Consider the following 27208-nt stretch of genomic DNA (forward strand, 5'->3'; position numbering starts at 1 on the left):
GCGGGCGCGCTCGCAGCGGTCCCTCCAAGATGGCGGCGCAGAGGAGGAGCCTGCTGCAGAGTGTGAGGAACCCAGTCGCTCTTCGGGCTGGGGGTTGGGAGCCCAGGGGGACTTGTCGGGTGCAAGCGCGGCTCCTTCTCCGCCTTTGGTCGCCTCCCCGTCCCTGTCGGGGCGTGGCCGCCGCCCTCCCCTTTTCCGGGCCGGCCCCCCCCTCATTCCCGACCCCGGGTGCGTGCAGCCCCGCAAGGCCCGCGCGTGCGCGTTGCGGGCCGGGCCGTTGGGGGTTCGGATTCGTGGTCCAGCGGCCGCGAGCGTCAAGGGCGCGTGGAGCGTGGGAGCGTTCTGGAGCCTGCAGGGACAGTGGCGCGCGGCCGCCGAGAGAGCCGGGGTAGCGAGCCTACCCCGGGCCCTGGGCGGGTCGTGCGATAATAATAATCATAGCAGCAGCAGCAGCCAGTTGTGTATCGCTTGCTATATCCCAGGCTCTGTGCCAGTAGCTTTATATTTCTAAGTTTAATTTTTCATAACAGCCCCGTGAGACAAGTACTGTAAATTCTTCCTGTTTTACAGATGAGGAAACTGAGGCACAGAGAGGTGGTCATTTGCCAAAGGCCACACAGCTGGTAAGTGGCAGAGGCAGGATTAAAATCAGGGATTCTGCTTCCAGAAACCCTCTTAACCTCTAGGCTATACGGAGGGAATGTCTGGGTTCTGGTTCTGGCTGTAACTCACTGTGCTTCCATCAGCCTCAGTTTCCTTATCCGTTAGGTAAGAACAGGCAGTGGGAGGATTGTCTTGAGGCTCCCCCCCTCCCCCCTTCCCCCTCCCCCGAGTCCAGACCCTCATGGGTTTGTCGCCGGTGTCTTCCAGCCCCTGCATTCTTTTGACACACATATACATAGATGCACATGTGTGTTGGCACCATGGACCGAGGGCAGGTTGCTGGTCCCCTGGGTCCTCCTCAGACATGGCAGTCTGTTGTACTTGCCTGTGGACTTGTCTGCCTCCTGTACTGGAAAGTGAACTTGAAGAGAGGGTAACACTGAATAGTGTTACCAGCACCTCCCACCACTAGGTGCCGGGCATTCAATAAATTGTTTATAAAATAATGAGTAAAGCGTTGGAGGCCAGGTCCAGTGCTCAGCCCTGACTTTACAGAAATGCAGCAGATCTTGGCCCTACTGCCCTAAGGGGTCTTGAAGCGTTGGAACCAGAGGGTATGGGTGGCCTTCACTGCTGTAATCTAATGAGAGGCTTTGTGTAGACTCCCTTGGAACTTTGCTCTTCCAGGACAGCAATTCCCAGCTTTTCCCAGTGGGGAATGCTCTCTTCCCCTCCACACCTTTGGCTGTCCCTTTATTTTACTACTGCCTGGCAGTTTGGCCTTGTCCTTGAGTTGGTTAGGTAGGCCTGGACCTCTGCTTTGTAGGAGGGCAGGGCCCCTATGTAAATGTCCCCAGTGTAGTAAATATTCCAGAAACACTGGCTGGATTGTGGCAGATGCTGGTGTGGTTAACTGTCGTAGGCTGACGTGGCATGCTGAGGAGAGTGGCTACCAGCTTCCCGGCCTTATAGGTGTGATGGAGCCCAGGGGACTCGGGTTAGACAGAGGCGAGCTTTGCTAGCTCCAGAATGTGTTCCTCGGTGGTGTGCAATCTTTTAAAGTTGGATGGTTAGCTTTAAGCACATAGCGCTGTGATGAAAGGCAAAGCGATGGCAGGAATGTCCACACCAGACCCCTCCCACGCTAATGATGATGAAGACATCTCTGCTCACAGGGTATCCAAGGGTCCACGCGGTGTGCTGGGATTGGCCTGCCCTCCACTGTCCTGAGTCTGGTGAGAGTAGTTCAAACACTGTCATTCAGCAGGTGGCTATGAGAGCTGCTGGTCTGTAGTTACTGGGCCTGGGGATACGAAGATAAATAAGGCAGGTGTCCACCCCCACTGCATTTGCAGTCCTGCGTGGGAGAAGGAGCCTGTATCACTAATGTGATGTGTAAGGCACTCTAGTGTCAATGTGTTGAGGGGCTGCAGATGGCCTAATTTGACCAGGTCAGCGGAGGCTTGCAGGCGGGGCTGGGGATCTGCTATCATGGTGCTGGGAGGGAGTGCCAGGGACAAGATGGCAGAGCGCTTCGTGGAATGTCATCCTGAGGAGTTTCACCTTTGCTGCTCCCCAGGTAGTGTAGTACCTTAAAAGGTCTTTTTTTTTTTTTTAAATTTGTTTTTTAATTTTTGGCTGCGTTGGGTCTTTGTTTCTGCACGCAGAGCTTTCTCTAGTTGCGGCGAGCGGGGGCTAGTCTTCGTTGTGGTGCGTGGGGTTCTCATTGCGGTGGCTTCTCTTTTTGCGGAGCACAGGCTCTAGGCGCGCGGGCTTCAGTAGTTGTGGCGCGCGGGCTTCAGTAGTTGTGGCACACGGGCTCTAGAGCGCAGGCTCAGTAGTGGTGGCTCACAGCCTTAGTTGCTCTGTGGCATGTGGGATCTTCCCGGACCAGGGATTGAACCCGTGTCCCGTGCATTGGCAGGTGGGTTCATGTGGGATCTGCCCGGACCAGGGATTGAACCCGTGTCCCGTGCATTGGCAGGTGGGTTCTTAACCACTGCGCCACCAGGGAAGTCCCCTTAAAAGGTCTTTTGAAGAAAAGATGAGCTTTTGAAGTAGTTTCAAAAAAACTTGGCCCATTCACAGCCTGATAAAACAGCTCACGGGTCCTGTATGGCCTTGGGCAAGTCACTAACATCCCTAAACCTTGATTTTTCACTTAACATCCCTGAACCTTGGTTTCCCCACCCGAGAGGACTCCCAGGAGTGTTGTTAGTATTAAATGAACACGTTACACTCCTGGCCTGGTGTGGTTACCCTCCAGCCATGAAGCTCCCCCTTCAGTCCTGATGTGAATGAAGGCCTACGGTTCATTCCCTTAAATGTAACTGAGTACTCAGTATGTGGCAGGCACTGTGTAGGTGCAGGGGACCCTGCCCTCGTGAAGCTTTTGTTCTAGTAAGGGAGATAGGAAACAGAAAGAAGTGCAGATTACATAATGATATAATAATATCCAGAATGTAACATAGGGGGCGCTGCGAGGAAGAATAGGCGGGATTCCCAGACAGCGGGGTGAAGGGCCTGTGGTAGACAGAGTGGTCGGGGAAGACTGTTGAACGTTTGATGAGATGAGGTGGGGGGTGTGGGAGGGAGTAGCCCTGCATAGGGAACAGGGGTGCAAAGGCTCCCCTATTAGGGGAGCGTCAGGGAGGCCAGCGTGGCTGGAGTGGAGTACGTTGGGGGAGTAGTAGAAGCCGAGGTCCGAGGGAGCCTGGTGGATCCTGATGGGAGCTTTGGATTCTGTGCTAAGTGTGATGTGAAACTCTAGGGTGGGTTTGAGTAGGGGCGTGAAGTGATCCGATTCCTGGCTGGAGAAAGAGCCTTCTGTCTAGAGGCAGGCGTTTGAGCGGCGAGAGTGGAAGCCTGGGACCTGCTGCGTGGCGCTCCCCGTTGTCCAGGTGTGAGACAGAGGCTTGGGCAGTGACGGAAGAGGAGTGGTGGGAAGGACCCAGTTCTGGCTGTGTCTGGGCGGGGAAGAGCTGATACGGTTTGCTGACGGACCAAGTGTGAGGTGTGTGACAGAGGAAGAAGAGTCGAGAAGGACTACAAGGTTTTGGTTGGAACCACAGTGGTGCCATTTACTGAGGTGGGGGCCCTGGAGGAGGCGTGCCCTGGGGCAGGGAGAATCAAGAGTTTAATTTTGTCTAAACTACTATTTACTTAATTATTTAAAAAGTCAACTTGAAATCAAATTTTTCCTGAGCAATTATATCTGTGAAATCACAGGTCCTAGCCATATATTTTTCTTCTAATGTATGTTAAAATAAACACATAGTGGGGCTTCCCTGGTGGCGCAGTGGTTGAGAGTCCGCCTGCCGATGCAGGGGACGCGGGTTCGTGCCCCGGTCCGGGAAGATCCCACATGCCGCGGAGCCTGCGCGTCCGGAGCCTGTGCTCCGCAACGGGAGAGGCCACAACAGTGAGAGGCCCACAAAAAAAAAAAAAAAAAAAAAAAAAAAGAATGTATTAGTGCTATATTTGTGATGAAAACATAGAGAACCTTTGATGGAAACCCTAGTGAAAGAGGTGGGGGCCAGGAGTGGGGTCGGTCCCAGAGAAGCGAGGAAGGAAAAGGGGGTCATTCTGAAAGACAGAGATGGCAGGAGGCATCGGGGTGTTTTAGGCTTTTTGGAGAGAAAGAACTGCTGCCCCCACCCAGAGCCATCTTCTGGATAAATAATAAATAAACACATAGCCTGAAAATAAAGTCCTCTAGACCATCACCGACAGCCATCTCATATGCCATCAGAATGTGGTCCAGCTGCTCCAGCACACGGTAAGCTCCACAATTATTAGTAGCCCCTTTAAGAATGTATTACTGTTGGGGCTTCCCTGGTGGCGCAGTGGTTGCGCGTCCGCCTGCCGATGCCCACCCAGAGCCATCTTCTGGGGGCCATGATTCTCCCTTTCTGAGCTTCCTTTTTGCTTCTAAGGAATCCTGGTGCTTTCACCACAAAAACACTCGGCCTTTTCATACTATAATTTGATATTCTAGCTGTGGCCTGAACTTGGAATCATGCTTTTGTCTATTTCTGATGCCCAGGAGTTTGAGATGAATCTCTGTGGGGACTTTTATGGACTACTTTTTTTTTAAATTAATTAATTTATTTATTTTATTTTATTTTTGGCTGTGTTGGGTCTTCATTGCTGCGCTCAGTCTTTCTCTAGTTGTGGTGAGCGGGGGTTACTATTCATTGCGGTGTGCGGGTTTCTCCTTGCGGTGGCTTCTTTTGTTGCGGAGCACGGGCTCTAGGTGTGTGGGCTTCTACTGAAGCTCGCAGGCTCTAGAGCACAGCCTCAGTAGTTGTGGCGCACGGGCTTAGTTGCTCCGCGGCATGTGGGATCTTCCCAGGCCAGGGCTCGAACCTGTGTCCCCTGCATTGGCGCAACCACTGCGCCACCAGGGAAGCCCTTATGGACTATTTTTATGTGACATGGTCACGTGTACATGAGGTGCTAATGCTGAAATATATGTGTACAAGGTGTGACCCTCTTCATGGGTTAAATACAATTGAATAACTACAGAAATTTATACCAAAATAGGAATTTTGGAATCTCCCTCAGAAAATCAAGTTAAAATTAGGCTTTTCGAGACAGATTCTTTCTTGTGAGAAATGAATTTGTAATCCATCAAAGAGTGAAGTGAGCCACACTCACTGTTGTATGTGTTTACGAGGCTCTAAGCCTGAGACTCCCCTTTCTCAGCTTCTCACGACTCATGTTCAGGCGCTAAGCACCGCTCGCTGCTGGTGCTGCGGGCCTGGCATTTGCGGGCGTGGGAGAAAGTGTGTATCAGTGTGTGCAGGGGTGGAGGGGTGGGTGGTTTGTGTGAGTAGAAAATACATGACCTTTCCGAAAACTGTTCAGAAACGTGGAGGAAGGAAGCAAGAGTGTCGGCAGTCTGGCGGTTTTAATAGAATCAGCAATGAATGCTTGGTATGGGTAATCCCTGATGGCGGTGGAGAGAACGGGGAGGATACAACTGAAGCTTACCCGGCCGCAGCAGGGTGAGAATGATTTGAGGGCCACTGCTGAAATCAGGGAGGACCAGATACTCTCCCGCTCCCACACGGATAGCACCTCCTGGAATTCTCTGGCAGCTTGTTACTGAATGTTTGAGCTGCTGTGGGGACTGCAGTCTATGCAGGGCCGTCGCTGAAGGAGCACTCGTGAGTATCTGAGAAATTGCCCATATGTCATTGGGTCTAAGACACTATGGATTGTAAGGACACATCATTATTTTATATACTACTAAGAAAGAAAGTGCCCTGCTAATTAACTTGTAACACACTAACTTCAGCGCTATTAAAAATGTTGAAAATACATGTCTCTGAATCGGTGAAATAAAGTAGCCAATTAACAATACCAGGCTATAACCTGAGAGTTGCCACAAGTTGCCAAGTAGTTAATAGCCAGTGAGTAGGTACCCAGAATGCACGGCGAGGCCACGGGATGGATTTCTCAGGGAAGGGGCCCCACGGCCTTGGGCAGTATTTTCCCAGAACCTGCAACGCATTCAGTGAGGTGGTTAGGTGTCTGCCGATGTAAAACGCATCCTTACATGTGGAGGTTATTTGCTTTTTAGTTCTCTTTGAAACTTTCTGATGATATCAGGAGATAAACTTGGTTTGCTCCTAGCATGTATGTAACACCTTTCTGATTCTTGCTAATCTCCCTTTATTTCGACAGAGAGAACAGGGCTTGAGCTTAGAGTGCAGCAGTGAGTTAAGCTAGAATTTAATAACCTTGTTTTGTTTTCCTTTTTTATTACCACCAAGATTTGGCAGGTAATAATGGTTTTCCACTTATAATAGTGAAGAGTTTACATTCAAAATGAAGTCATTTGAATAAAACAAAAAATGGCAGATTAAAGAAAAAACATGAAATGGATAATTTGTTGAAGATGGTGAGTGGATGGTTGAGGTTTGGGAAGCACGGGCCTCTGGCACCAGCGGGATTTGAGCCGGGCCTTTGTGGGTGGATAGGACTTGGAAAGACACAAAGGGGGAGGCTCTGCCTTACCATAGATACTATTTAATATGCTCTTTGGGTAACTTTCTTATTTCTTCTTTCTTTATTTAAATAGCAAGGCAAGTTGGCTAGAAACTCATTGTTTAAAGAATGTCAATGTGAAATAGGAGAACTTTGCTCAGCAAGGTTCATATATAAATAGTTGGTTTGTTTTAAAGTATGTGCTTGTTTCTGTGACTGTACCTCTAGGGTCAGTAGCCTCTTTATTTGAGGTTCCAAAAATACATATGGCTTTTCAAGTATCATAAACCTTTGGCGGAGGTGTTACTTCCCTTCTGTGTTTGGTTCAGACACCTCCTGTCAGAAGTGGGTTAGCTTCCCACGCTTTTTGTTCTGGTCACAGTTTTTTAGAAGTCATTTGGAACACTCTGTAGCAGGCCTTATCTGTACAAGATAGACAGCTGAGTGAGATTGTTAATCTGTCAAAGGGTGAGATTCAATACTATGTCAACAGGCTGCATGGCTGAGATGAAAGCATTAAGATATAATCCAACCGATATAAATTTAAGTTTAAAAAACTCCTCGGGCTTCCTTGGTGGCGCAGTGGTTGAGAGTCCGCCTGCCGATGGCAGGGGCACGGGTTCGTGCCCCGGTCTGGGAAGATCCCACATGCCGCGGAGCGGCTGGGCCCGTGAGCCATGGCCGCTGAGCCTGCACGTCCGGAGCCTCTGCTCCGCAACGGGAGAGGCCACAGCAGTGAGAGGCCCACATACCGAAAAAAAAAAAAAAACAAACTCCTCTACAGGAGTGTGGTTTTGGGGAACTGACTCAAGAGAACTTCAGAGGAAAAAGACTTTGTTATTTTAGTTGACAGTAGGTAGAGGCTAGATGCCCATCTTTTCTTTAAGTATATGAAGGCTGTTGATTTTGTATCCTGCCACCTCACTGATTTATTTCATTTGAGTTAGTTTTATTATTTATTCTTTAGGGTTTCCAAATACCATCATATCAACTGCAAATAGAGATAACTGTACGTCTTTTTCAAGTCGTATGCTCTCCTTCTTTTCTCTTGTCTAATTGCGTGTGCTAACACCTCCAGTTCATTATTAAGTAATGGAGATTATAGGTATCCTTGCTTTGTTCCTGATCCTAGTGTGAATGCCTTTTGTGTTTACCCACTAAGTAAGATGCTGGTATTAGGACTGACCTAAGTATATATATAATGGCACATTAAGAAAATATCCATCAATTACTGTTTCCTTAAGTGTTTTTATCAGAAATGGACAAACACTGCCCTTAAGCCCTGGAGTCCTTACCCACTGACCTAAACACTGATTGCCAATTACTAAAATAATGCATTTCCAAAATATTACTAGCTCAACATTATGAAAATCAAATTTCAGAAGAAGCACTTAACACTGTAGAAGTATCCGGACACTAGGCATAAATACTTTCTGAAGAATAAGGTGCTGGTTAAGTAGGTTGACCACTGTCAGACACACAGTCTTTCTGGTTTGGGGGGCTTGCTATGCTCAAGTCAGCCGGGCATGGCTGCAGCAGCCAGCGCGGCATCAGCCCGCTCCTGAGAGCAGCTTCGTGAGCTCCCATCGTGAAGTGCTTTTACGTGAATTGTTCCTCTGCCACGACACACTGATGTGGCAAGTTCCTCAGTCATCCATTTGAGTTTGTCTCCTTCCTTGTGAAAGACGAGTGTACTAGTCTTTTTCATAGTGTATTTCTCAATGCCGAGTGGGCCCATAAGTTGCTTGGGTGATTTTTTTTTTTTTTTCTGGAAAGTATGAATTTATTGGAAAGATTTAAGTCCCTGGAAGCCTGTCTCTGTCCCTCGTGGGAGTTAGATAGTGGCAGAGGAAGCCCTGTGATTGCAGCATCGATGACAGGCTTTGCATCGTGGTCGACTCATTCGTATTGTTCATCTCATATTAGAGGACGAGTTCAGTCCATCTTAATCTCAGTTTTAATCACAGACAGGATTCTAGAAAGTATAAATGTCTTCTCCTCCCATGCTTTAAAACAGCTGTGACATTCTGGGGTGCCGAATACTGGCTTCTTGGCCCATCTTTTCAGGACAGGGGACACTCCTAGTTGGGGAGATGCTTTTGTGCCTCTGCTTAATCTTATGCTTAATTTCATCCCAGTTGGAGGCAGGAGACAGACCCTAGAAAACGGAGTTTCTTTGGGAAATTTACTTGCGAGGTTGCCTGAGACCTTTGTGAGGTCCTTGGTGATGGAGGTATATTAATCAGATCTAAGACATAGGGGATGATTGGCAATATCTGTTCCTTGAAATATAATTCCTTGGCAATGAACTCCTTTCTGTGGCCTAAAAGGCCTTACACTGTCCTTACTTGGGCACACACGTGCATGCATGTGTGTGAACACAGGAGCAAACCACTTTCCCCGCTACTCACTGCAGAGGCCACGCCAGCCTCACACTTCCTTAAACCTAAGTCATTTTATTTTCTACCTCGGGGTCTTTGCATCTGCCTGGAAGGCTCCTTCCCCACTTTCTGAAATGGCCACTGCTCCATAATCGTTCAGGTTTGTCTCAGAGGTCACCTCCCCAGAGAGGCTTCTTCTGACCACCTCATCTGAAAGAGCCCTCCCCACCACCCTCTGTCCCCTTACCCTGATGTATTTTCTCCATAGCACATTTCCTTGTCTAAAAGTGCCTTGTTTATTTATCGTATTACATGTTTGAAGTCTCTCTCCCTAGAAAGGAAGTTTCAAGCCAGGACCCTCGGTTGTTTTCTCCACTGTGTCCACAGCACCTGGAGTAATGCCAGCCTGTTGTAAATGTTCAGTAAACATTTGTTGAATGAATATATGTATTAATCAAATATACTCTCATTGCATAATGTCATATGTGGATCCAAAGACTGAAGTTCACACTTATGTTAAGAGAGACATTTTCGTTGCTTTAAAATGAGACAGGTCAGGATTAAAACTAGAAACAATTTTGTGTTACTATGAAGCAGTTTTTTGTTTTGTTTTGTTTTATTTCCCTGTAGCTTGACCTGAAAGAGTTAAATGCTCAGCATCATCGGGAGCTGAGCAGAATTTCAGCTCCTGTTGCTGTTCCTTTTCCATTAGTAGATTTTAGTCATACGTTCTGTTGTCAAAGACTGCTAGTAGGCATTGGTAGCTTTTTAGCCCTTGTGGTGAAGTTGTGTGAATTTTTAAAGTCCCATAAAGAAGACACAAGGACTTTTAAAGACATACCGTTTGATGAATTGCAAGATTCAATATAGTGAAGATGTCACATCTCCTCAGATTGATCTATAGATTTGAAACAATTCCAGTCAAAATCCCAGCAGGATTTTCTTGTAAATACAAGCTGATTCTAAAATTTATATGGAAAGGTAAAGGAACTAGAATAGCCAAAACAGTTTTGAGAAAGAGTAGTTAGAGGCATCACACCAACTGATGTTATAATGTAGATTTTAAATACAGATTAATAAAGCTATGGTCATCAAGAGCTTTGAGTTGATGGAAGGATAGACACATAGATCAATGGAATAGAATAGAGTCAAGAAATAGACCCATACAAGTATGGCCAGTTAATTTTTGACAAAGGTGCAAAAGGTAATTAAACGGAGAAAGGATAGTCCTTTTTTCTTTTTTTTAAAGTAACCAGAAGTATTTAAAGGGTCTTTGTTGCTGCGCGCGGGCTTTCCCTAGTTGCGGCGACTGGGGGGGCTGCTCTTTGTTGCGGTGCACGGGCTTCTCACTGCGGTGGCTTCTCTTGTTGCGGAGCACAGGCTGTAGGTGCACGGGCTTCAGTAGTTGTGGCGCATGCACTCTAGAGCGCAGGCTCAGTAGTTGTGGCGCACAGGCCTAGCTGCTCTGCAGCATGTGGGATCTTCCCAGACCGGGGCTCGAACCCATGTCCCCTGCATCGGCAGGCGGATTCTTAACCACAGCGCCACCAGGGAAGCCCAGAGAAAGGATGGTCTTTTCAACAAATAGTATTGGAAATATTGGACATCCATTTGCCAAAAAAAAAAAGGGCTTCCCTGGTGGCGCAGTGGTTGAGAGTCCGCCTGCAAAAAAATACCTAAATCTCCTGCCTTATGTAGAAATTAACTCAAAATGGATCACAGGTCTAAATGTAAAACTATAACACTTTTATTTTTTATGTATTTATTTTTAAATTTATTTATTTGGCTGTGCTGGGTCTTAGTTGTGGCATGAGGGATCCTTTAGTTGAGGCATGCAGGCTCTTAGTTGCAGCATGCATGTGGGATCTAATTCCCTGACCAGGGATCAATCCTGGGCTCCCTGCATTGGGAGCATGGAGTCTTAACCACTGGACCACCAGGGAAGTCCCTATAACACTTTTAGAAGAAAACAGAAGATATCTTGACCTGGGACTGGGCAAAGAGTTCTTAGACATGACATCAAAAGCATGAACCATGAAAGAAAAAAATGATTAAGTGGATTTCATCAGGGGCCACAACTATTGAGCTCCCGCGCCTCAGTGAGAGAGCCCGCGTGCTGCAAACTACAGAGCCCATGTGCTCTGGAGCCCGCGCGCCACAACTAGAGAGAAGCCTGAGCACTGCAACGCAGAGACGGCTCACTGTAACGAAAGATCCCACATGCCTTAACAAAGATCCTGTGTGCTGCAACTAAGACCCGACGTAGCCAAAAAAATAAGGGAAATAAATAAATATTTTTTAACAAAGGATTTCATGACAACTAAAAACTTTTGCTTTACAAAAGGCACTCACTGGTAAGTGAATGAAATAGCAGGTAGAGACTGGGAAATATATTTGCAAATCACATATGCAAGAAAAGACTTTTATCCAAAATACGTGAAGGACTCTCAAAATTCAGTAGTTAAGAAAACAAACAACACAATTAAAACATAGGTATGAGACTTAAAGAGACACTTCAAAGAAGATATGTGAATGGCAAATAGTCACATGAAAGGATGCTCAACATCATTATTAACCATTAGGGAAATGCAAATTAAGGCTGTGATGAGATATCATTATACACTTCCTGGAATGTCTAAAAAAAAAAAATACCATGTGATGAGAATGTGGAGCAGCGAGAATGTGGAGCAGCAAGAACGTTGTGCATTACCCGTGGGATGCAAATGGCACACCACTTTGGAAAGCAGTCTGGCGGTTTCTTACAAAGTTAAACAGCAGTCTCACTCCTAGGTATTTACCCTACAGATATGAAAAGTGATGTTCACACAGAAACCTGCCCGTGAGTTTATAACAGCTCTCTTCATAATTGCCAAAAACTGGAAACAGCCCAGATGCCCTTCAGGGGATGAATGGATAAACTGTACTACATCCATATGATGGAATACTGCTGTACAATAAAAAGGGACCAACGCACCAGCTTGGATGAATCACGAAGGCATAATGCTGAGTGAGAGAAGCCAGTCTCAAAAGGTTATGTACTTAAAGACATAGAGTACAGTGTTGCTTGCCAGGGGCTGGAGGGAAGGGAGAATGGGGAGTTTTTGTTTAATGGGTGTAGAGTTTCGGTTTTACAAGATGAAAAGAGTTATGGGGATGGATGGTGGTGATGGCTGCACAACACTGTGAATATATTTAATACCAGTAAAATGTACACTCAAAGATGGCTTAAAAAATGGTTAAGATGATAAAGTTTATGTTATATGTGTTGACCACAGTAAAAAGAGGAAGAAAAAGGTTATGCACTGCATAATTTGATTTATGGCATTCTTGAAAAGACTGTGGAGTGATAGGGCACAGGTCACTGGTTGCCAGGAGTTAGGGGAGGGTGTGGCTTCAAAGGGGCAGCATGAGGGCGTGTTTGGGGAAGATGGGCTGTTTGTGTCTTTATCGTGGCAGTAGTTACACAAATCTCTACGAGTGTTAAAATTCATGGACCTGCCCACCAGAAAGGCAGTTTTACTATATGCTAACTTAAAAATAAAAACAGACTCCCACACCCTGCTGAAGTTGCTCCAGGGTGCAAAGCGCAAAACTAAAGCGCTGGAATAAATGCAGCATAAAAGCAATTGAAATGAAAAAAAAAAATTAAAAAGCCATAAAGTCACTCCCTGTCAGTATGTAAGTAAACAAAAGATGAAATTTGCCAAGAAAGCTAACCACAGGCTTTTTACATATCTGATTGCAAATCCCTGTTGAAGTAGTTTTCACATCCTTTTCGGAAGTCTGTTACTGCTAACTTGTAAGAAGTTTTGCACAGTATTCGTGCTTGTCTAATTTCCAATAAAGCTTTCAATCCAAATTTTACTCTCCTTGCAGTGGAACTTTGATTTTCCCAGTTTTAGTTTGCTCTAGTTCAGCTTGGTGGGCACGGGAATGCCTTTGTGAACCAGGCATGGCTCTCAAGTGGGCGCTGGGTGTAGGGGAGGCTTTCAGTGAGAGTTAGTGGAGCACACCTGTGCCTTGTGTCAGGGTCGATTCTGGGGCTTAGAAATGCAGATGCTCAGAGTGCCCCCGCAAGAAGATTTAGGAAATTCAGAGTGTGTGTTGGGGCTGGCTCCTAGACAGCTCTGTGTGTGTGTGTGTGTGTGTTTAAAGCTCTGTCGTGGTTATAGTGAACAGCCTGCTTTGAGATCCATGGGGGTAGAATGGGAGTCAGACACAGGCAAGAGTGGGGGGCCAAGCGTAGTAGGGATACACAAGAGGACTGGCAACCAAGCCTGGGGAGGGACTTCCTGAAGGAAGACTTCCTGGAGGCGGTGACTCCCGAGCCAGAGTCCCGAAGGACATGGAGAATTATTAGACAAGGACAAGGAGGGTGTTCCACGCCGAGGGAAAGAGCGGGATGTGGACAGGGTACCGCAAGCATTTGGTACTAGTGGAGAAGCATATGGCAGGGGAGCAGATGGGAGAGGACACCAGGGTGGAGTGGGGACCAGGGTGTGGAGACCCCAGTACCAGGGAGAGTGACTGAGGCTGAGCTTCTAAGTCAGTTTCTCTAGGTGTGGATCTGGGTTGCTTGAATCAGTCCCCCGGGAGGAGCTGTCTACACTGCATATATCCTGAGCCTCGCCAGGATCAGACATTCTGTGGGAGGGGCCTGGAAATCTGCGGTTTTAACCAGTGCCCAAGGGATTGGAGTCAGAGCCATTGCAGTGCAAGGTGGGGACCACCAAAGAGTTTTTATACGAGGAGTTTGCTTCATTTTTGTATGTGTGTTTCACTTATGCTCCATAGCGTAGCGCACTCCTGGAGATCACTGCTGAGCCTTGCATGTGGGAACTTAGTCTTGCGGGTTTCCTGGGGAAGTTTGTGGATTAGCCATAAACCACGCAAACCCTTCTGCAGGTGTTTGTTCATACACGCATCATTGTTTTCCAGGAGGAAGTGGAACCCTCTGGGTGGGGCGCCGGGCCTGCTAGGCTTTTGTTGGGGAAGAAAAAGAAGATGAGGTGGGGTCTGCCCTGGGCGAGAAGGTAATGCGTCTTGGTTTCCTGGTGTCCTTCCCAGGAGCAGCAGCCAAGCTGGACGGACGACCTGCCGCTCTGCCACCTCTCTGGGGTTGGCTCAGCCTCCAACCGCAGCTACTCTGCTGATGGCAAGGGCACTGAGAGCCACCCACCAGAGGACAACTGGCTCAAGTTCAGGTGAGGGTGCTGGCAGCGCTCTCCTGGGCACCAGAAGTAGGGTTGCAAGCAAGAGAAAGCAGTTTTGCAGCTGTTTTCCGTGGGGCTTCCTAGTGCGATATGGCCCACGGGAGGTGGTATCTGCTGCTGTCCCTTCCACATCTAGACCTCAGACCAGCTGAAGGCCTGCTACACGGGGCAGGGGTATCCTAGAAAGTCATGGCCAGAGTGCAGTGATGGTCAAAGGGGGGGACCCACGTGGGCACCTGAAGCCACAGCTGCTGTGTCTTTTGTCTCCCCGATGCCTTTCCCTCCTTCCCCTCACTCTGGAGCTGGCATCACTCTTCTGTGAGCCCCTGGTCTCAGGCCACCTCCTGCCCTCTCCCTCTGTCAGGAGTGAGAACAACTGCTTCCTGTACGGGGTCTTCAACGGCTACGATGGCAACCGGGTAACCAACTTCGTGGCCCAGCGGCTGTCCGCGGAACTCCTGCTGGGCCAGCTCAGCGCTGAGCACACTGAGGCCGACGTGCGGCGGGTCCTGCTGCAGGTACTGGGGCTCGGGCTGGCTGGCCGTGGCTGAGTTCCCTGGGCCTCGGCCCTGCGACTGCAGAGCGTGCGGTTAGCCCGGGGCTGGTCTGAAGACCTCGCAGGCTCCTTGTCTCTGCAGAAGAACCAGCTCTGGGAGCCTCTCCCGGCGGCAGGGGCACCCCACTTCCCAGGTGCAGGGCCGGGCAGCCAGCAGCACTCCTTCCCCATGCCTGGCAGGGTTGGCTCTGGACAAGATGCCCCTGGGGAAGGGGATTATGGACGTCACCTTGGACGTGGGGTGTGGTGGCAGTTGCTGAGCCCTGGTAGGAACAAGGTCATTGAGGGTGACCCTCTCCCTCCGTGTGGCTCAGGCACTCAGCCGCTGGTCACTGGGGGCTCCCCAGGCCCTGCCTTCTCACTCCCAGTTGGCTCGTGCTTGTTTGCCACTTCTGCGTTTCTGCTTGCTGCTGTTCTGGAGTTTTTCCTCCTGGCATCGCCTTTTGGAAGCAAGTCCGGGGCACTTAGTTTTAGATGAGAAGTGTGGATTCCTCTTCCTCGAAAACGGCGTTCCCAGCCATTTTCCTGCCTTGGCACCTGAGGGCCCGAGCACCGGCCATGGCCTTAGGGCCCAGGGCCAGTGATTCTCAGCTGGTGCCCTTGGGAAAGGTGGCAGCGGGAGCTGTGTTGAGGGGCCTTCAGGACGTGGCAATGACACTGGCTGTCACTGACCTAGACGTAGTCCGAGCCGCGCGCTGGGTGCTCAGGGTGGACACCCTCAGTCACTCTCAGAACGGCGCTTCCTCTGTTTCATCGGTCCATGAGGAGGCGGCGCTGCCTGACCGGCAAGCGCAGAGCTGGCTGTCACCCTCAGGCAGCCTGACTCCAAACCTGTGCTCCCCACCTCTCTGCCGCGTCCCGCCTCTCTGCTCGCTCTGCGCTGCCACCTGGAAGGCACCAGCCCCACGGGGCCGTCTTCATCAGACCTTGCTCTGCAGGAGCCGCAATGCCCGGTGGCGCGCTGTGTGAAGCCCCATCACGTGGTAACCTGCAGCCGATACAACTTGTTGCGGTTAACAGTGAGCATCTCAGCATCAGGTGACAGTGGTGTTTGAACGGGCCTTTGCCTCCTTGTCCTCTGCCTCCAGGCCTTCGATGTGGTGGAGAGGAGCTTCCTGGAGTCCATCGATGATGCATTGGCAGAGAAGGCGAGCCTCCAGTCCCAGCTGCCTGAGGTAACGTCCCCAGCCTGTGCCCCGGGAGAAGCAGATCAAGGTCCAGCTTTGCTAGGAGCAAGGACTCATCTGCCACGTCCCTCCCAGGCCATTGATACAACTGGGCCAGAGCAGCAGGCGTTAGGGGACAGTTTCTGATGGGATGCGGCTGGCAACGGGTCTGCCCTCCTAGGGCCCTCCTTGGCTGGCTACGAGCAGCCAGACCCTGAGACTCCACTTGGGGCGGGCATAGGGTGTGAGAGAAGCTCCTTCCAGGTCGGTCCTCGGCCTGAATCTGTCCGGGCCTCGTCACCTGCCTGCTCACGGCACGCGCAGGCGCCTTCAGGGCCGATGGGACGAGTTAGGCCACGCCTGGCTCTCCTGAAAGAAGCCTGCCCTGGAGCTGCAGCCAGCTTCCTTCCGGCCGGGCCTCAGATGCTCTGTCTCTAAGGGAGGGGAGGTTGGTGAGATGCTCTCCAAGGCCCTGGCCTGCTCTGACCGCCGATGATGGCTTCTAGGGCGCCCCTCAGCACCAGCTGCCTCCTCAGTATCAGAAGATCCTCGAAAGACTGAGGGCGTTGGAGAAGGAGATTTCGGGAGGAGCCATGGCCGTGGTGGCAGTCCTTCTCAACAGCAGGCTCTATGTCGCCAATGTCGGTGAGCCACCTGCCTGTCCCAAGGCGGGAGAGCAGGGGAGAAGGTCAGCCTCGGCATCCGTGTGTCCTTTGGGTGGTCTGCTTCCCAGACACGGAAGACCTCCGCCTCGAGTGTCCTGAGACCACTGAGTGTTTCCCGTTAACTCCATAGGACGTTTCAGTCCCAGCCCGGGGCGTTTGAAGTACCTGCTGAGAGGCTGGTGTCTCGGCTTGAGTCCCCCGTGTGCCCCTAACTGGCTTGCGGCCTTGGGGAGTTGTGTCCCCTCTCTGGGCTACCTCGGTGGCTTCCTTGTCTGGAAGAGGTTGCCCGGCTGTGGAAGACCCACTTGGCATGAAGGGCAGCAAGGTGGGCTGGGTGTGCCTGGAGGGCGAGAGGTCACAGGGACGTTTGGATTTGTAGGTGAAGAAGGGCCACGTGGGAGCCCGAGGAGGCGGTGCCCTCCGGGTGCAGTTTACTGCAGGGGCTCTGGAGAGGCCCCACTGACACGGTCCCTCTTCTCTTCCTCCTCTCCTTAAGATTTCATTATGGAGAAAATTCAAAACTGTAATAAACAGCAGAGTGAAGAGCATTTAATGAACTGCTGCATGCCCAGCCCCCAGCCCCAGCATCCCTCCCCCGGCCAGCCTCACTTCACCTACAGCCCTCTGTCCCCGCGTTGTTGTTAAGCAGACCCAGACACTGTGTCGTGCTATCTATAAATATTGCAGTGTGGCTCCTTAGAGAAAAGGTCTCTTATTAAAATCCTGATCGTAATTGTCCTCGATGTCACTGGAAAAGTTTAACCTAATTCCTTAATATTATCAGCTCTCCCTGACTGGTGACTGGCTCCAGTGGTCTGAGCCTATTTTCTTTGCTCATTTCAAGGATTTCCGTGTGTGAGATGCTTGCCTTTTCTCTCTTTTCTCAGCGTGTCCTGTTCTTCGCTGTGCTCTGGGTCTTTGCTCAGCCGCTCAAATTCTTCTGCAGGTACGAACCGTGCACTTTTATGCAAATCCACGGTGGATGGCCTTCAGGTGACCCAGTTGAACGTGGACCACACCACAGAGAATGAGGATGAGCTCTTCCGGCTCTCACAGCTGGGTGAGTGGGGGGCGGGCCTGATGGCTCACCCTGTGCCTTCTGTTGGCCACGCAGAGAGAGGCATGAAGTGGCCGGGCCGTGACCTTGGGCTTGGGACCAGCCTGCCTGGGGTTGCACCCCAGCTCTGACACCTACTAGTTGGTGATTTTGGAACTTACTCAAGTTTTCCGCGCCTCAGTTTCCCCTTCTATGTAATGAGGATAATGGTAACACTTACCTCAGGGTGTTGTGAGGACTGCAAGAGTCATCACATGTGAAGTGCTGCCAGGAGTCTCTGGTTTGCGCTGTTATTGGTGGAGACTGAGAGGCCAAAGACGTCCTGGGGCTCCAGCTGCCGCCATGGCCACCCGCTCCCTTCCCTGCTGAGCTGGGCGGTGCTGGGTCTGCTGTCCCGCAGGGGAGGACTCTGAGCCACGGGTGTTCTGATGGGGGTGGGAGCTGAGGACACTGGGGGACTTTGGGCTAACTGCCCTCCAACGTGCCTGCTTTGATTTCACTTCCTGTTCCGTGCCTTGTTTTTGTGGATATGTCCGTATCCCCTTCTTTTGGTTCTCCTTTATGAACAAACTGAGGTTGTCGTGTTGTTCTTCCTCTGGTAGGTTTGGATGCGGGAAAGATCAAGCAAGTGGGGGTCATCTGCGGGCAGGAGAGCACCAGGCGCATTGGGGATTACAAGGTCAAATACGGCTACACTGACATCGACCTACTCAGGTGAGTGGCCGGCCCAGCTGCCCCCATTTGTAAGACCAGAGGCCTGGGGCAGATGCGGATTTTAGGCTCTAGGGACAAAAGGTACAGTTGAGATAGTTTGGAGCCCAAGGAGATTCTTTCGTTCTCCCGGAGAGGTTGGTGTGGGGCGGGCCCTGGACCCAGCAGGCAGCAGGCCAGGAGTTGGGGTCCTGTAGAGCTAGGCTGGCAAGGGGTTAGGTGGGGAGCTGGGCCAAAGCCAAGGGCAGCAACCAGTGCCACAGGGCCTGGCAGGAGAGGCCAGAGTTGGCATGAGCTGCCTGGTGTGGCTCGAGACAGACCAAAGGCCTATTAGTCGGTATTGTCATGACTGGGGCCAGGGCGGGGCTACCAGATGGGTTGTCCCTTCTGGATGCCACTCACTGCTCATAGCAAACAGACGATGATAATAACGTGAGCCTTCATCCGAGCCCGTGCGCAGTTTTTTACATCCATTCTCTTATTCAGTCCTCAGGCCGTATGAAGTGGGTCCTGTTATTGCCCCAAAGGTATTTTCGTGTGAGGAAACTGACACACGCAGACACTAGGTAGCCTGCCTGGTCTCAGGGCTAATAGTGGGCTTAGGCAAGACTTGAACCCAGGCAGGCTGAATTCAGAGCTCCTGTCCTGAACTACGGTGACCCTGTATGTGAGAACACTGAGTGTGTGTGTGTGTGTGTGTGTGTGATGCCCATCTTGTGTCTTAGAAAACATGTGTTACAGCTCCTTACCCTCGCGAGGTTTAAATATTTACATTTGGAACCTTTTGTCTCTAATTTGTCGGGTACTGTTTGCTTTATGGAAAGGTCCATCTGTGGTTTAAAACAATTCAAACAGTGCCCAGGATATGCAGTGAAAAGTGACTCTTCCTCCCACCCCAAGCCCAGACTCCTTCCTCAGAAGCTGCTAGTTTTCTGAGGTATCCTTCCCTGGAGTTTCTGCGTACGCGCGCGCGTGCGCGTACCGTATGCACTTTGCATGGCGCGTGCTTGTTGGGGGTGGGGAGGGAGCAAGTTGCTTTTTCAAAACACCCACAAATGCCAGCATTCCGCGCCCAGTGTTGTGCACCTCACTTTTTTCAGTATAGGCACCCACTCCTCCATTCCTGCCCACCTACGGTTTAGGCTGGCAGCATTCTTGGTAACAGTTGCTAGGATTCCAGTGTGTAGCTGTCAGCACTCACCTAACCCGCCCCTACTGATGAACCGACCTTCAGGATGTTGCCAGACTCACTCTTTCAAATGCTGCTGCCAGGAACATCTTCTTATCCTTGCCCTGTGTGCATGTGTGCATGTTGGAGCTTCCTGGTACTGACCAGCTCTGATGGGGCATCCGTTCATAGTCCCACCGCAGCTAGAGTGTATGTGGGGCCTGGGTCAGCTTGGAGGAGCCCAAGAGGAGTGGGCTTTTAAAAGAGAACCCATCTCTCTGGCTGTCCCACCCTCCCCCTGCCACCCCCCGGCTCTGCGGACAGGAAACGTGGAGTGGGACCAGGATTGGGCATTTGACCTTGGCCCTTGTGACCCCAGCCTCCCCCTGGCTTTCCTGGCCCTCTGAGCTTTATTTTAAGAGCTGCCCTCGGAAGACAGGTCTGTTTTTCTGGTTTTCTCTCTCCTCTCTTTCTTTCCCTCTTGTCAGATGTGTGTTTTATTTTACATTCTGGGTGTAGATTCTTCTCACCAGAATAAATGTCCCCAGAGGGCCATTCCAAGCACAGCTGTCCCCTCTGCTCTCTTCCCACAGCGCTGCCAAGTCCAAGCCCATCATCGCGGAGCCTGAAATCCACGGTGCACAGCCCCTGGATGGGGTGACTGGCTTCCTGGTGCTGATGTCCGAGGGGCTGTACAAGGCCCTGGAGGCAGCCCACGGGCCTGGGCAGGCCAACCAGGTGAGCTGGGCCCGAGCAGAGCATGGCTGGCCAGCCTGCAGGGTGGCATGCTCCCCAGAGCTCTGATTTTCACATGCTTTCACCAGACATCTTCTCTGGGTTCAAAGTTGGGGGAAGAAAAAGCCCAGAGTTCCAAGAACACCCATCCTACCCAAAAGCTTTGCTCATCTGGGCTTGAAGTAGTGTCAGTCCCCAGGGCCCTGAGCAAAGCCTAAGGGAAGAGGGTGAGGGAAATGCATTTCCACAGGCACACGTGGCTCTGGAGACTGTCTGGGAAGGGCCCCCGGTGGGCTGCGGAGGAAAGCCCAGCAGGGGCGCGGCCTGGTACATAGAGCGCTGGCCAAGGAGTCGTGCGGCCCGCCCAGGTCCCGCTCCACTGCCTCCTTCGCTTCCCTCTTTGAGCTGCAGATGATACACAGTTCATTCCTTGTTTCTGAGATAGGGATGATGACATCTACCTTTGTGGGGTTGTGATGAGAGCTGGGCATGGTAGACATAGGTTCTCAGCCAGGGGGAGCTGCTGCTTTTTCCTACACCTTGGAGTGCACGTGTCAGATGGTCGTCACTAAAGTGGGACTTGGAGGCAGTCACATCGAGGATGATCTTGAAGGGAAGCTGCTTTACCTGACCTGGGCTTGCTGGGTCAGTCAGAGAAGTTCAGCTTGTGTTTCTCCTTCCACCTGTGATTCTGGTGAGAAGGTAACCTTTTCTGCTGTGTCCTAATTAAAAATAATGAGGGAAAGTCTTAGGTGCCTAACTGTCTCCTAATAACCTGTGTTCAAGGTTTTTCATCTATTTTATCTCATTCCTTCCAGTAGCCTTATAACATAGTAGGGGCAGGGGCTCACTGCCATGTCAAGCTAGGGAACTTGGGGCTCACAGAGTTCAGGGTCTTGCCTGAGGTGACAAAGCTGGTCAGTGCTGGAGCTGAGCCCCCCAGACCGGGCCCAGGTCATTTCGTGTTACCTGCCCCTGCCCTCCTACCTCCAAGAGACTGCAGCCAGCCATCATGTAGAGGATTTTGTGTTTACATTTTTTATCTTACCATAAATGTGATTTTTTTTTCCCTTTCTTTGCTCTTCGCGATAAGACTATCCCGTGACTTCTACTGGGTTCTGGAATACACTGGACAGTGGACTTCTCTGAGGGCAGGGACCCTCTCTTCATCCTGTATCCTCAATTTCTGACAAAATCGACATATCATCTCCTACAATAAGTTTGTTCCAGGAAAGAAAGCTGAATAATAATGACAATTTGTACTGAGCTTTTTAGTAGTCTCCGAAGTGCCCTCACATCCATTATGTTATTTAATCCTCACTGTAACGCAGTGAGGTGGATATTATCCCCCATTTTTTTGGCGTTTGGAAGCCAAAAATCAGAGAAATCACAAGGTCGCACCTTTTCTAATGAGAAAGTTCCAAAAGAATTCTCCTGAATACCTTGAGAAGCTCAGGTTGCAGGCTTAGCTGGTGGGGACGTCCACTTGCTTGGCTGGTGACCCCTAAGTGTCCTGATTCGGCTGTGAAGGTGTGGCCTACACTCCCTGGGCCCCCTCGTTCCTCACCGGGTTTGTGCTCCCCTCGCCCCCAGGAGATCGCCGCCATGATCGACACGGAGTTCGCCAAGCAGACTTCCCTGGATGCAGTGGCCCAGGCCGTGGTGGACCGGGTGAAGCGCATCCACAGTGACACCTTCGCCAGTGGCGGGGAGCGTGCCAAGTTCTGCCCAAGGCACGAGGACATGACCCTGCTGGTGCGGAACTTCGGCTACCCCCTGGGAGAGATGAGCCAGGCCGCCCCCGCCCCCGCCCCAGGTATGTGTGCCGCAGGCCCGCGCCCGAGGCCGTCCGGGGCTGGGGTCGGGGCAGAGCCGGAGGCCGCAGGCCTTGCTGCCTGGGGCGGAGTGGAGTCCGGAGGCCTGGCTTTGAGCAGTTCCAGGCCGGGCCCTGACTTTAAAGCTCTCTGAGCTGTGCTTATTTTTCCCTTTTTGTCTGTGAAATGAGGACAGTACCACCTGCTCTGGCCTCCTTTGAAAGACCTGAGCGCGCGGGAAGCACTTTGCAGCACCACGGGCCGCGTCGCGGGGACGGGACAGCGGCAGCTGCGGGCTCAGTGCCTGCTGTGCGCCAGCCACCTCGCCCGCATCCTTTCTTTCGTCCTCGTTAACAACCCTTTTACAGAAAGGAAACTGAGGCCCCCGAAGGAAGGGGCCTAGCCGAGGTTGGGCATGTCCGAGGTGAGGGAGAGACACTTTACTCTCTACCCTTTCAATTCTAAATCAAGTTGCCCAGGAAGAATCATGCTTTTGTTCTCCCTCCCAGTGCTGCTTTAGTGTCAAGACCATCAGTTCCTGGGGGCTGCATTTCTTTTTCTTTCTTTCAAACAAGCAAGCCCTAGCACTCAAGCATCGGATGGGTTTGTTCTCCCGCGGACACCGGGCTTACTGGACTTTCTCTAGCTTGTTATTGCAACCGTATTTTTGTTGGGCCAGCCTCAACTAGGAGCATACTTGGCCCTTGGGTTAAGGCACCGTGGGAAGGCAGGCAGCAACCCTTCCGTTGAGGCAGCTCGGCACGTCTCTTCCTGCCCGAGCAGCGGCAGGGCTTTGCTGCTGAGGGGAGGCCCCTGCCTGGCCCGGAAGAGTCTCCGCCACAGATGCTCCTTCGCTGTCCTCGGGGGCAGAGGGCCAAGCTAGGGGATCCGAGCCGGGCCACCGCCTACCTTCCCAGGCCCTGGAGCGGCCCTGTTGCTGCCACCCCAGGGTCCCCCCCAGCCGCGCCCTGCAGCCCACCACTCTCTTCCTCCCAAAGCTGCAGGAGGACGCGTGTACCCCGTATCCGTGCCTTACTCAAGCGCCCAGAGCACCAGCAAAACCAGCGTGACCCTGTCCCTCGTCATGCCCTCCCAGGGCCAGCTAGTCAACGGGGCCCACGGCGCCTCCACCCTGGACGAAGCCACTCCCACCCTCACCAAGTAAGCGGCCAGCCCCAGCCATCTCAGGCCTGCTTCCTGGCCGCAGCCCTGGGTCCCTGGACAGGAGTGGCCGTAGGGCCACGTCCTGTGCCTGAGGAACCTTGGATGAGACGCCCTGAGATGTGCTGGGGTCTCGTTCCTCTCAGATCCCCCAGTTCCCTCCCTGGGGAGGCCTCCCTAGCCTCCCAGGCCGGACTGCAGGCTCCAGCAGCTCCTTGAAGCCGGACGGGAGGGGGTGGAGACAGGCAGCTCATGCTGACAGCCTACTGCTCCTTTCTTCTTGCGGCGCCACGTGTTCGTTTTCATTTAATGGGAAGGCTGTCCTCTTGCTCTTTTCTCTTCTCGCGTCTTGGAGTGTGTGAGTTAGGGGGCCTCCCCCATGGCATCGTGCTCGTGGGACATCGTTTGGCCTGTGCTGGCTTATGAGAGCCAGTGCTCTCTGACTAAAGTGTCCGATTTTAGCTTTGAAGCGAGTTCTCTAGTTTCAGGCTGGGGGAGGGGTGGAGGCAGCAGGGGGTCTGGAGCCTGGGGGTGTGGTGGGCAGGCCCCCTCCTCACTCCCGGCAGACCCGCCTGACAGGTCTGGTGTCTGCCCCGCCCCCTCCACGTCTGGGGAATGTACCCCCACCTGCCACAGCAGGGGGCTGGGCTCTGGTTTCCACATTCCAGCCCTGCACTGAATAATGGAGGTGCCCCACCCAGCCCACTCAGGATGGGGCCGGTTGGAAGGGCCACCAGGAAGGTTTCCCTGTGCCTCGCAGGGGGCCTTTCCTTCTCCCTGCCCCCAGGCTGCCGCCGCCGCCACCCCTGGGGCTGGACATCCTGAGCATTGTACGGTGGCCTCCCCACCCTGCAGGGCTGCTCAGAGGAGCCACCAGCTGTGTCCACAAAGGCAGGGCGTGATAGCAGCCATCCCAGGCCAGGCGGGAGAACCAGCCATTCTTCTGTGCCTCCAGTTCCCTGGGTCCCTCCATCCCGCGTCGGAGCTTAGTTGCCCCCCCACCCCGCTGCCGGGCTGGCCCAGCTCTGAGCGCTGGGAATGTGCAGGACAGTGGGTTAGCAGGTGATTCCCAGGTGTTACAGGCTGTGTGGCAGAGGGTGGGTGCCCGGGGAGCTCTGGGAACGTGGGGGGCCCGTCCCCACCCAGCTTGCGAGAGGAGCGAGGAGGAGGGAATAAGGTTTTCCAGGAGAAGAGCCCTGGCCTGCCTGTGACCGGTGGGGTTTGGTCTGGGATGGATTTGGAGAGGTTGGAGTGGGTGGCGCCCAGCTCGGCGCCGCTCTGAGGGTGGCAGGTTCTGCATCCTACGCAGCAGCCACTAGCCACGCGTGATTACTGAGCACTGAAGTGAGGGGTCCATTTTATTTCATTCTAGTTAATTTAGAGAGCCACATGTGGCTAGAGCTTCAAAAGTACATTTGACTTTTCCTCTGCCCCGAAGAACATCGGGCTCTTGTGGTTGCCTTTGTGGCCTGTGCCCTGAGGGGCTGGCCAGACGCCACAGCCCGTGACTGATTTGCCCCTGTTGTGCTCCCAGCCAGAGCCCGACCCTGACCCTGCAGTCCACCAACACGCACACCCAGAGCAGCAGCTCCAGCTCTGACGGGGGCCTCTTCCGCTCCCGGCCCGCCCACTCGCTCCCGCCCGGCGAGGATGGCCGCGTCGAGCCTTACGTGGACTTTGCGGAGTTCTACCGCCTCTGGAGCGTGGACCACGGCGAGCAGAGTGTGGTGATGGCGCCGTAGCCCGGCCGCGGAGTGCAGCCCGAGCAGGACCTTGCCTGGGGACGGGGCCCAGCTCCGGGCAGGACGGGCCTTTTCCTGCCATTTGCCTGTGCCCCCAGGGGCCAGCGGGGGCCTGGTGCTCCGCCTGCATCTTACTCGCACTCCACAGCCTGCGGTGCTGTAGAGAATGTTCTCTCAGTGCACCAACGCAGACCGGACCCCCTGTCACGGCGGCTGCACAGGGGCCGGAGGCAGTCCCCCGGGCAGCCTCAGCCACGACCGTTGCAGTTTCTCAGAACAAGGGGCACAAGTGCGGCAGCCCACGAGCCCCCCGAGTGGCAGCCACTGCTTCCCCAAGGCCACCCCCTTCCTGCCACCACCTCCCCTGGAGGAGCCTGTGGCCACTGCTAGCGCCTCCTCGCCCCTGGGGGGTGGTTCCCGCCTTTCTTCTCCAGCCGGCCTCCAGAGTGGAACCCCAGTTGGCATCTGCACCTTCGAGGCCTGCACCCGTCCCTGGGCCCCGTCCCGAGGCCTCCTTGGGCTCAGGGACACTGGGGTGGCTGCCGAGGGGGCAGTCAGGTGGAAAGGAACCGGAGAGAACTGGTCCAAGAGGAGCACTGGTCCTGGAGCCCACCAGAGTGGGCAGGCTGGGCAGGGCTGGCTCCCCAGGGCCGGGTGAAGAGGGGAGGTGTGCCGGGCCTGAGTGGGGGCAGGGGCCGCCCTTGTCAGGCCACTCCGGGAGCGGCGAGGCCCTGAATCGGGGTGAGCCGGTTCTGCTCTACTTTTCCCCGCTGGAGCTGGGGAGGGCCCCAGGGTGGGAGCCGCTAAGACTGCAGTCTTAACCACTGACTGTGAGTCTCTTGCCAGCTCCACGGTAACAGACGGGTCTTAGGCCAGGCCTCGGGGCTCACTGGAAACAGAGAACAGTGGAGAATGGTTCCAAAAGGGAAGAGGTTCCTGGAGACCTGCTGCTCTGGGTGGTCGAGGGCTTCGGAGACATGCACTGTTTTTACAGACACTTAGGGTCGGGATCAGGCCAGCCCACGCCCTCAGTTAGACCATTTCATGCATGTTCTCTGCCTTCAGTGGGGAAGGGGTGCCCCCAGGGCTGTCAGCTGGAATTGCCCTTTGTATTTTCAGAGGAGGAAGCAGGCTCAGGAGACTCGCACCTTGTCCAAGTCACGCAGTCGGTGGTGGAGCAGAGCTCAGACTTTCTTGTCAGTGTCTGAGGCCCTCCTGCATTCTTGCCAGCACCCCCCCGCCCCCGGTGCCCAGCCTCCTGCCCCGTGATGCCCCAGACACAGCTCACCAGGGACTGGCCGCTGTGCATGGCCTCCAGTGTGCTTGGACTCTGAAAAGTCAAAGGCCAGTTCCCAGGTTCCCCGTTCGGCCTGTGGTCCAGGAATATGTTTTCCTGTGGCAGGGCAGGGCCCACTGTGGTGCCGGTTTCCGAGGGGAGCCGCGGCATGAGCAGAGGAAAAGCGGATCTCAGCAGAGGGCCCTGACCCCCCCCCTCCGCTATGAAGCCGTCTCCGTTGTGCAGGTGAGCGGATTTAAAATCAGTCACAGAGGCTTGGGCACGGAGGGATTCTCTTCCGAGAACGTCTCTGTAGGCTGTTTGGTCTCTAGAGATAGAATCACTTTTTTTACGGCAGTAAAGAGATAATAAAGGGTGGTATAATGTGTCTGGTGTTAATAGTCTTTTACGGGTGTCTCGTGTAGCTCGCGGCGGCCCTGGGAGGTGGCTGCCGCCTCCCGCCCCGCTCAGCAGCTGGAAGCGCCAGCTCACCAGGCCGGGGAGTGGCAGAGCCCGGACGCGAACCCGGCCTCCGGACTGGACCGGTGCTGCCACCTCACAGCCTGAGGGGAGAGCGCTGGGTTGCTCGGCGTCCCCCAGGTCCCTGCACATCTGGAGAGGGTGACAGTTCTCCCTGCTGCGGGCCAGCTCCTCCTCTTCCCGCAGGCAAGGCCGGTTCTCAGCGTGTGAGTGTGGTGTGGCTGGCAGGGCTGCGGTCACCAGGACCCAGTCCTCCCACTCCCGCTGGTTAGTAGACCTTGAGAAGGTTCCTGGGCCTCGTTTTGGTTTCGGCTGCGTGGAGGATTTTCTATGAATACTAGTCCACAAAGCGCCTCTTCCTGCTTTACGGGACTTAAGACCTTGTCCCTCTAACACTGTAAAGTCACGTATAAGGAAGGGTCTGCCTGGGGCCTTGCGTGTAGCAGGTGCTACTTGCCACTTCCCCCGGGAACCCAGACGCTGGGC

The 27208-nt window shown here is 52.9% G+C and overlaps 1 protein-coding gene across 4 annotated transcripts; it reads left to right on the forward strand.

Annotated features, from left to right (window-relative positions):
- On the forward strand, positions 1 to 26624 carry TAB1 (TGF-beta activated kinase 1 (MAP3K7) binding protein 1). Of its 4 annotated transcripts, none has more exons than XM_055085309.1 (13): positions 33 to 62; positions 571 to 623; positions 11784 to 12008; positions 14046 to 14182; positions 14556 to 14709; positions 15836 to 15922; positions 16420 to 16558; positions 17525 to 17638; positions 18238 to 18349; positions 20108 to 20252; positions 21843 to 22065; positions 23062 to 23224; positions 24759 to 26624. In XM_055085309.1, the coding sequence occupies exons 3-13, from the start codon at positions 11961 to 11963 to the stop codon at positions 24964 to 24966; spliced, it is 1530 nt and encodes a 509-aa protein (XP_054941284.1). In that variant the 5' UTR covers positions 33 to 62; positions 571 to 623; positions 11784 to 11960; the 3' UTR covers positions 24967 to 26624. The 4 variants fall into 4 exon arrangements, with proteins under 4 accessions (XP_007102383.2, XP_054941284.1, XP_054941285.1 ...); XM_055085310.1 differs by having other exon boundaries at positions 23068 to 23224; XM_028490646.2 differs by having other exon boundaries at positions 24763 to 24860.
- Positions 26625 to 27208: the final 584 nt, after the last annotated feature.

The sequence above is a fragment of the Physeter macrocephalus genome, chromosome 6 (assembly GCF_002837175.3).
Source record: "Physeter macrocephalus isolate SW-GA chromosome 6, ASM283717v5, whole genome shotgun sequence".
NCBI classification, from domain to species: Eukaryota; Metazoa; Chordata; class Mammalia; order Artiodactyla; family Physeteridae; genus Physeter; species Physeter macrocephalus.

Excerpts from the sequence above, each read along its gene's own strand:
- TAB1 (XM_055085309.1), top strand. The coding sequence starts at position 11,961 with ATGAATCACGAAGGCATAATGCTGAGTGAGAGAAGCCAGTCTCAAAAG. Across the intron at positions 12,009-14,045 it reads AGAGAAGCCAGTCTCAAAAG|GAGCAGCAGCCAAGCTGGAC; the intron begins GTTATGTACTTA and ends TGTCCTTCCCAG. Across the intron at positions 18,350-20,107 it reads ACTGACATCGACCTACTCAG|CGCTGCCAAGTCCAAGCCCA; the intron begins GTGAGTGGCCGG and ends CTCTTCCCACAG.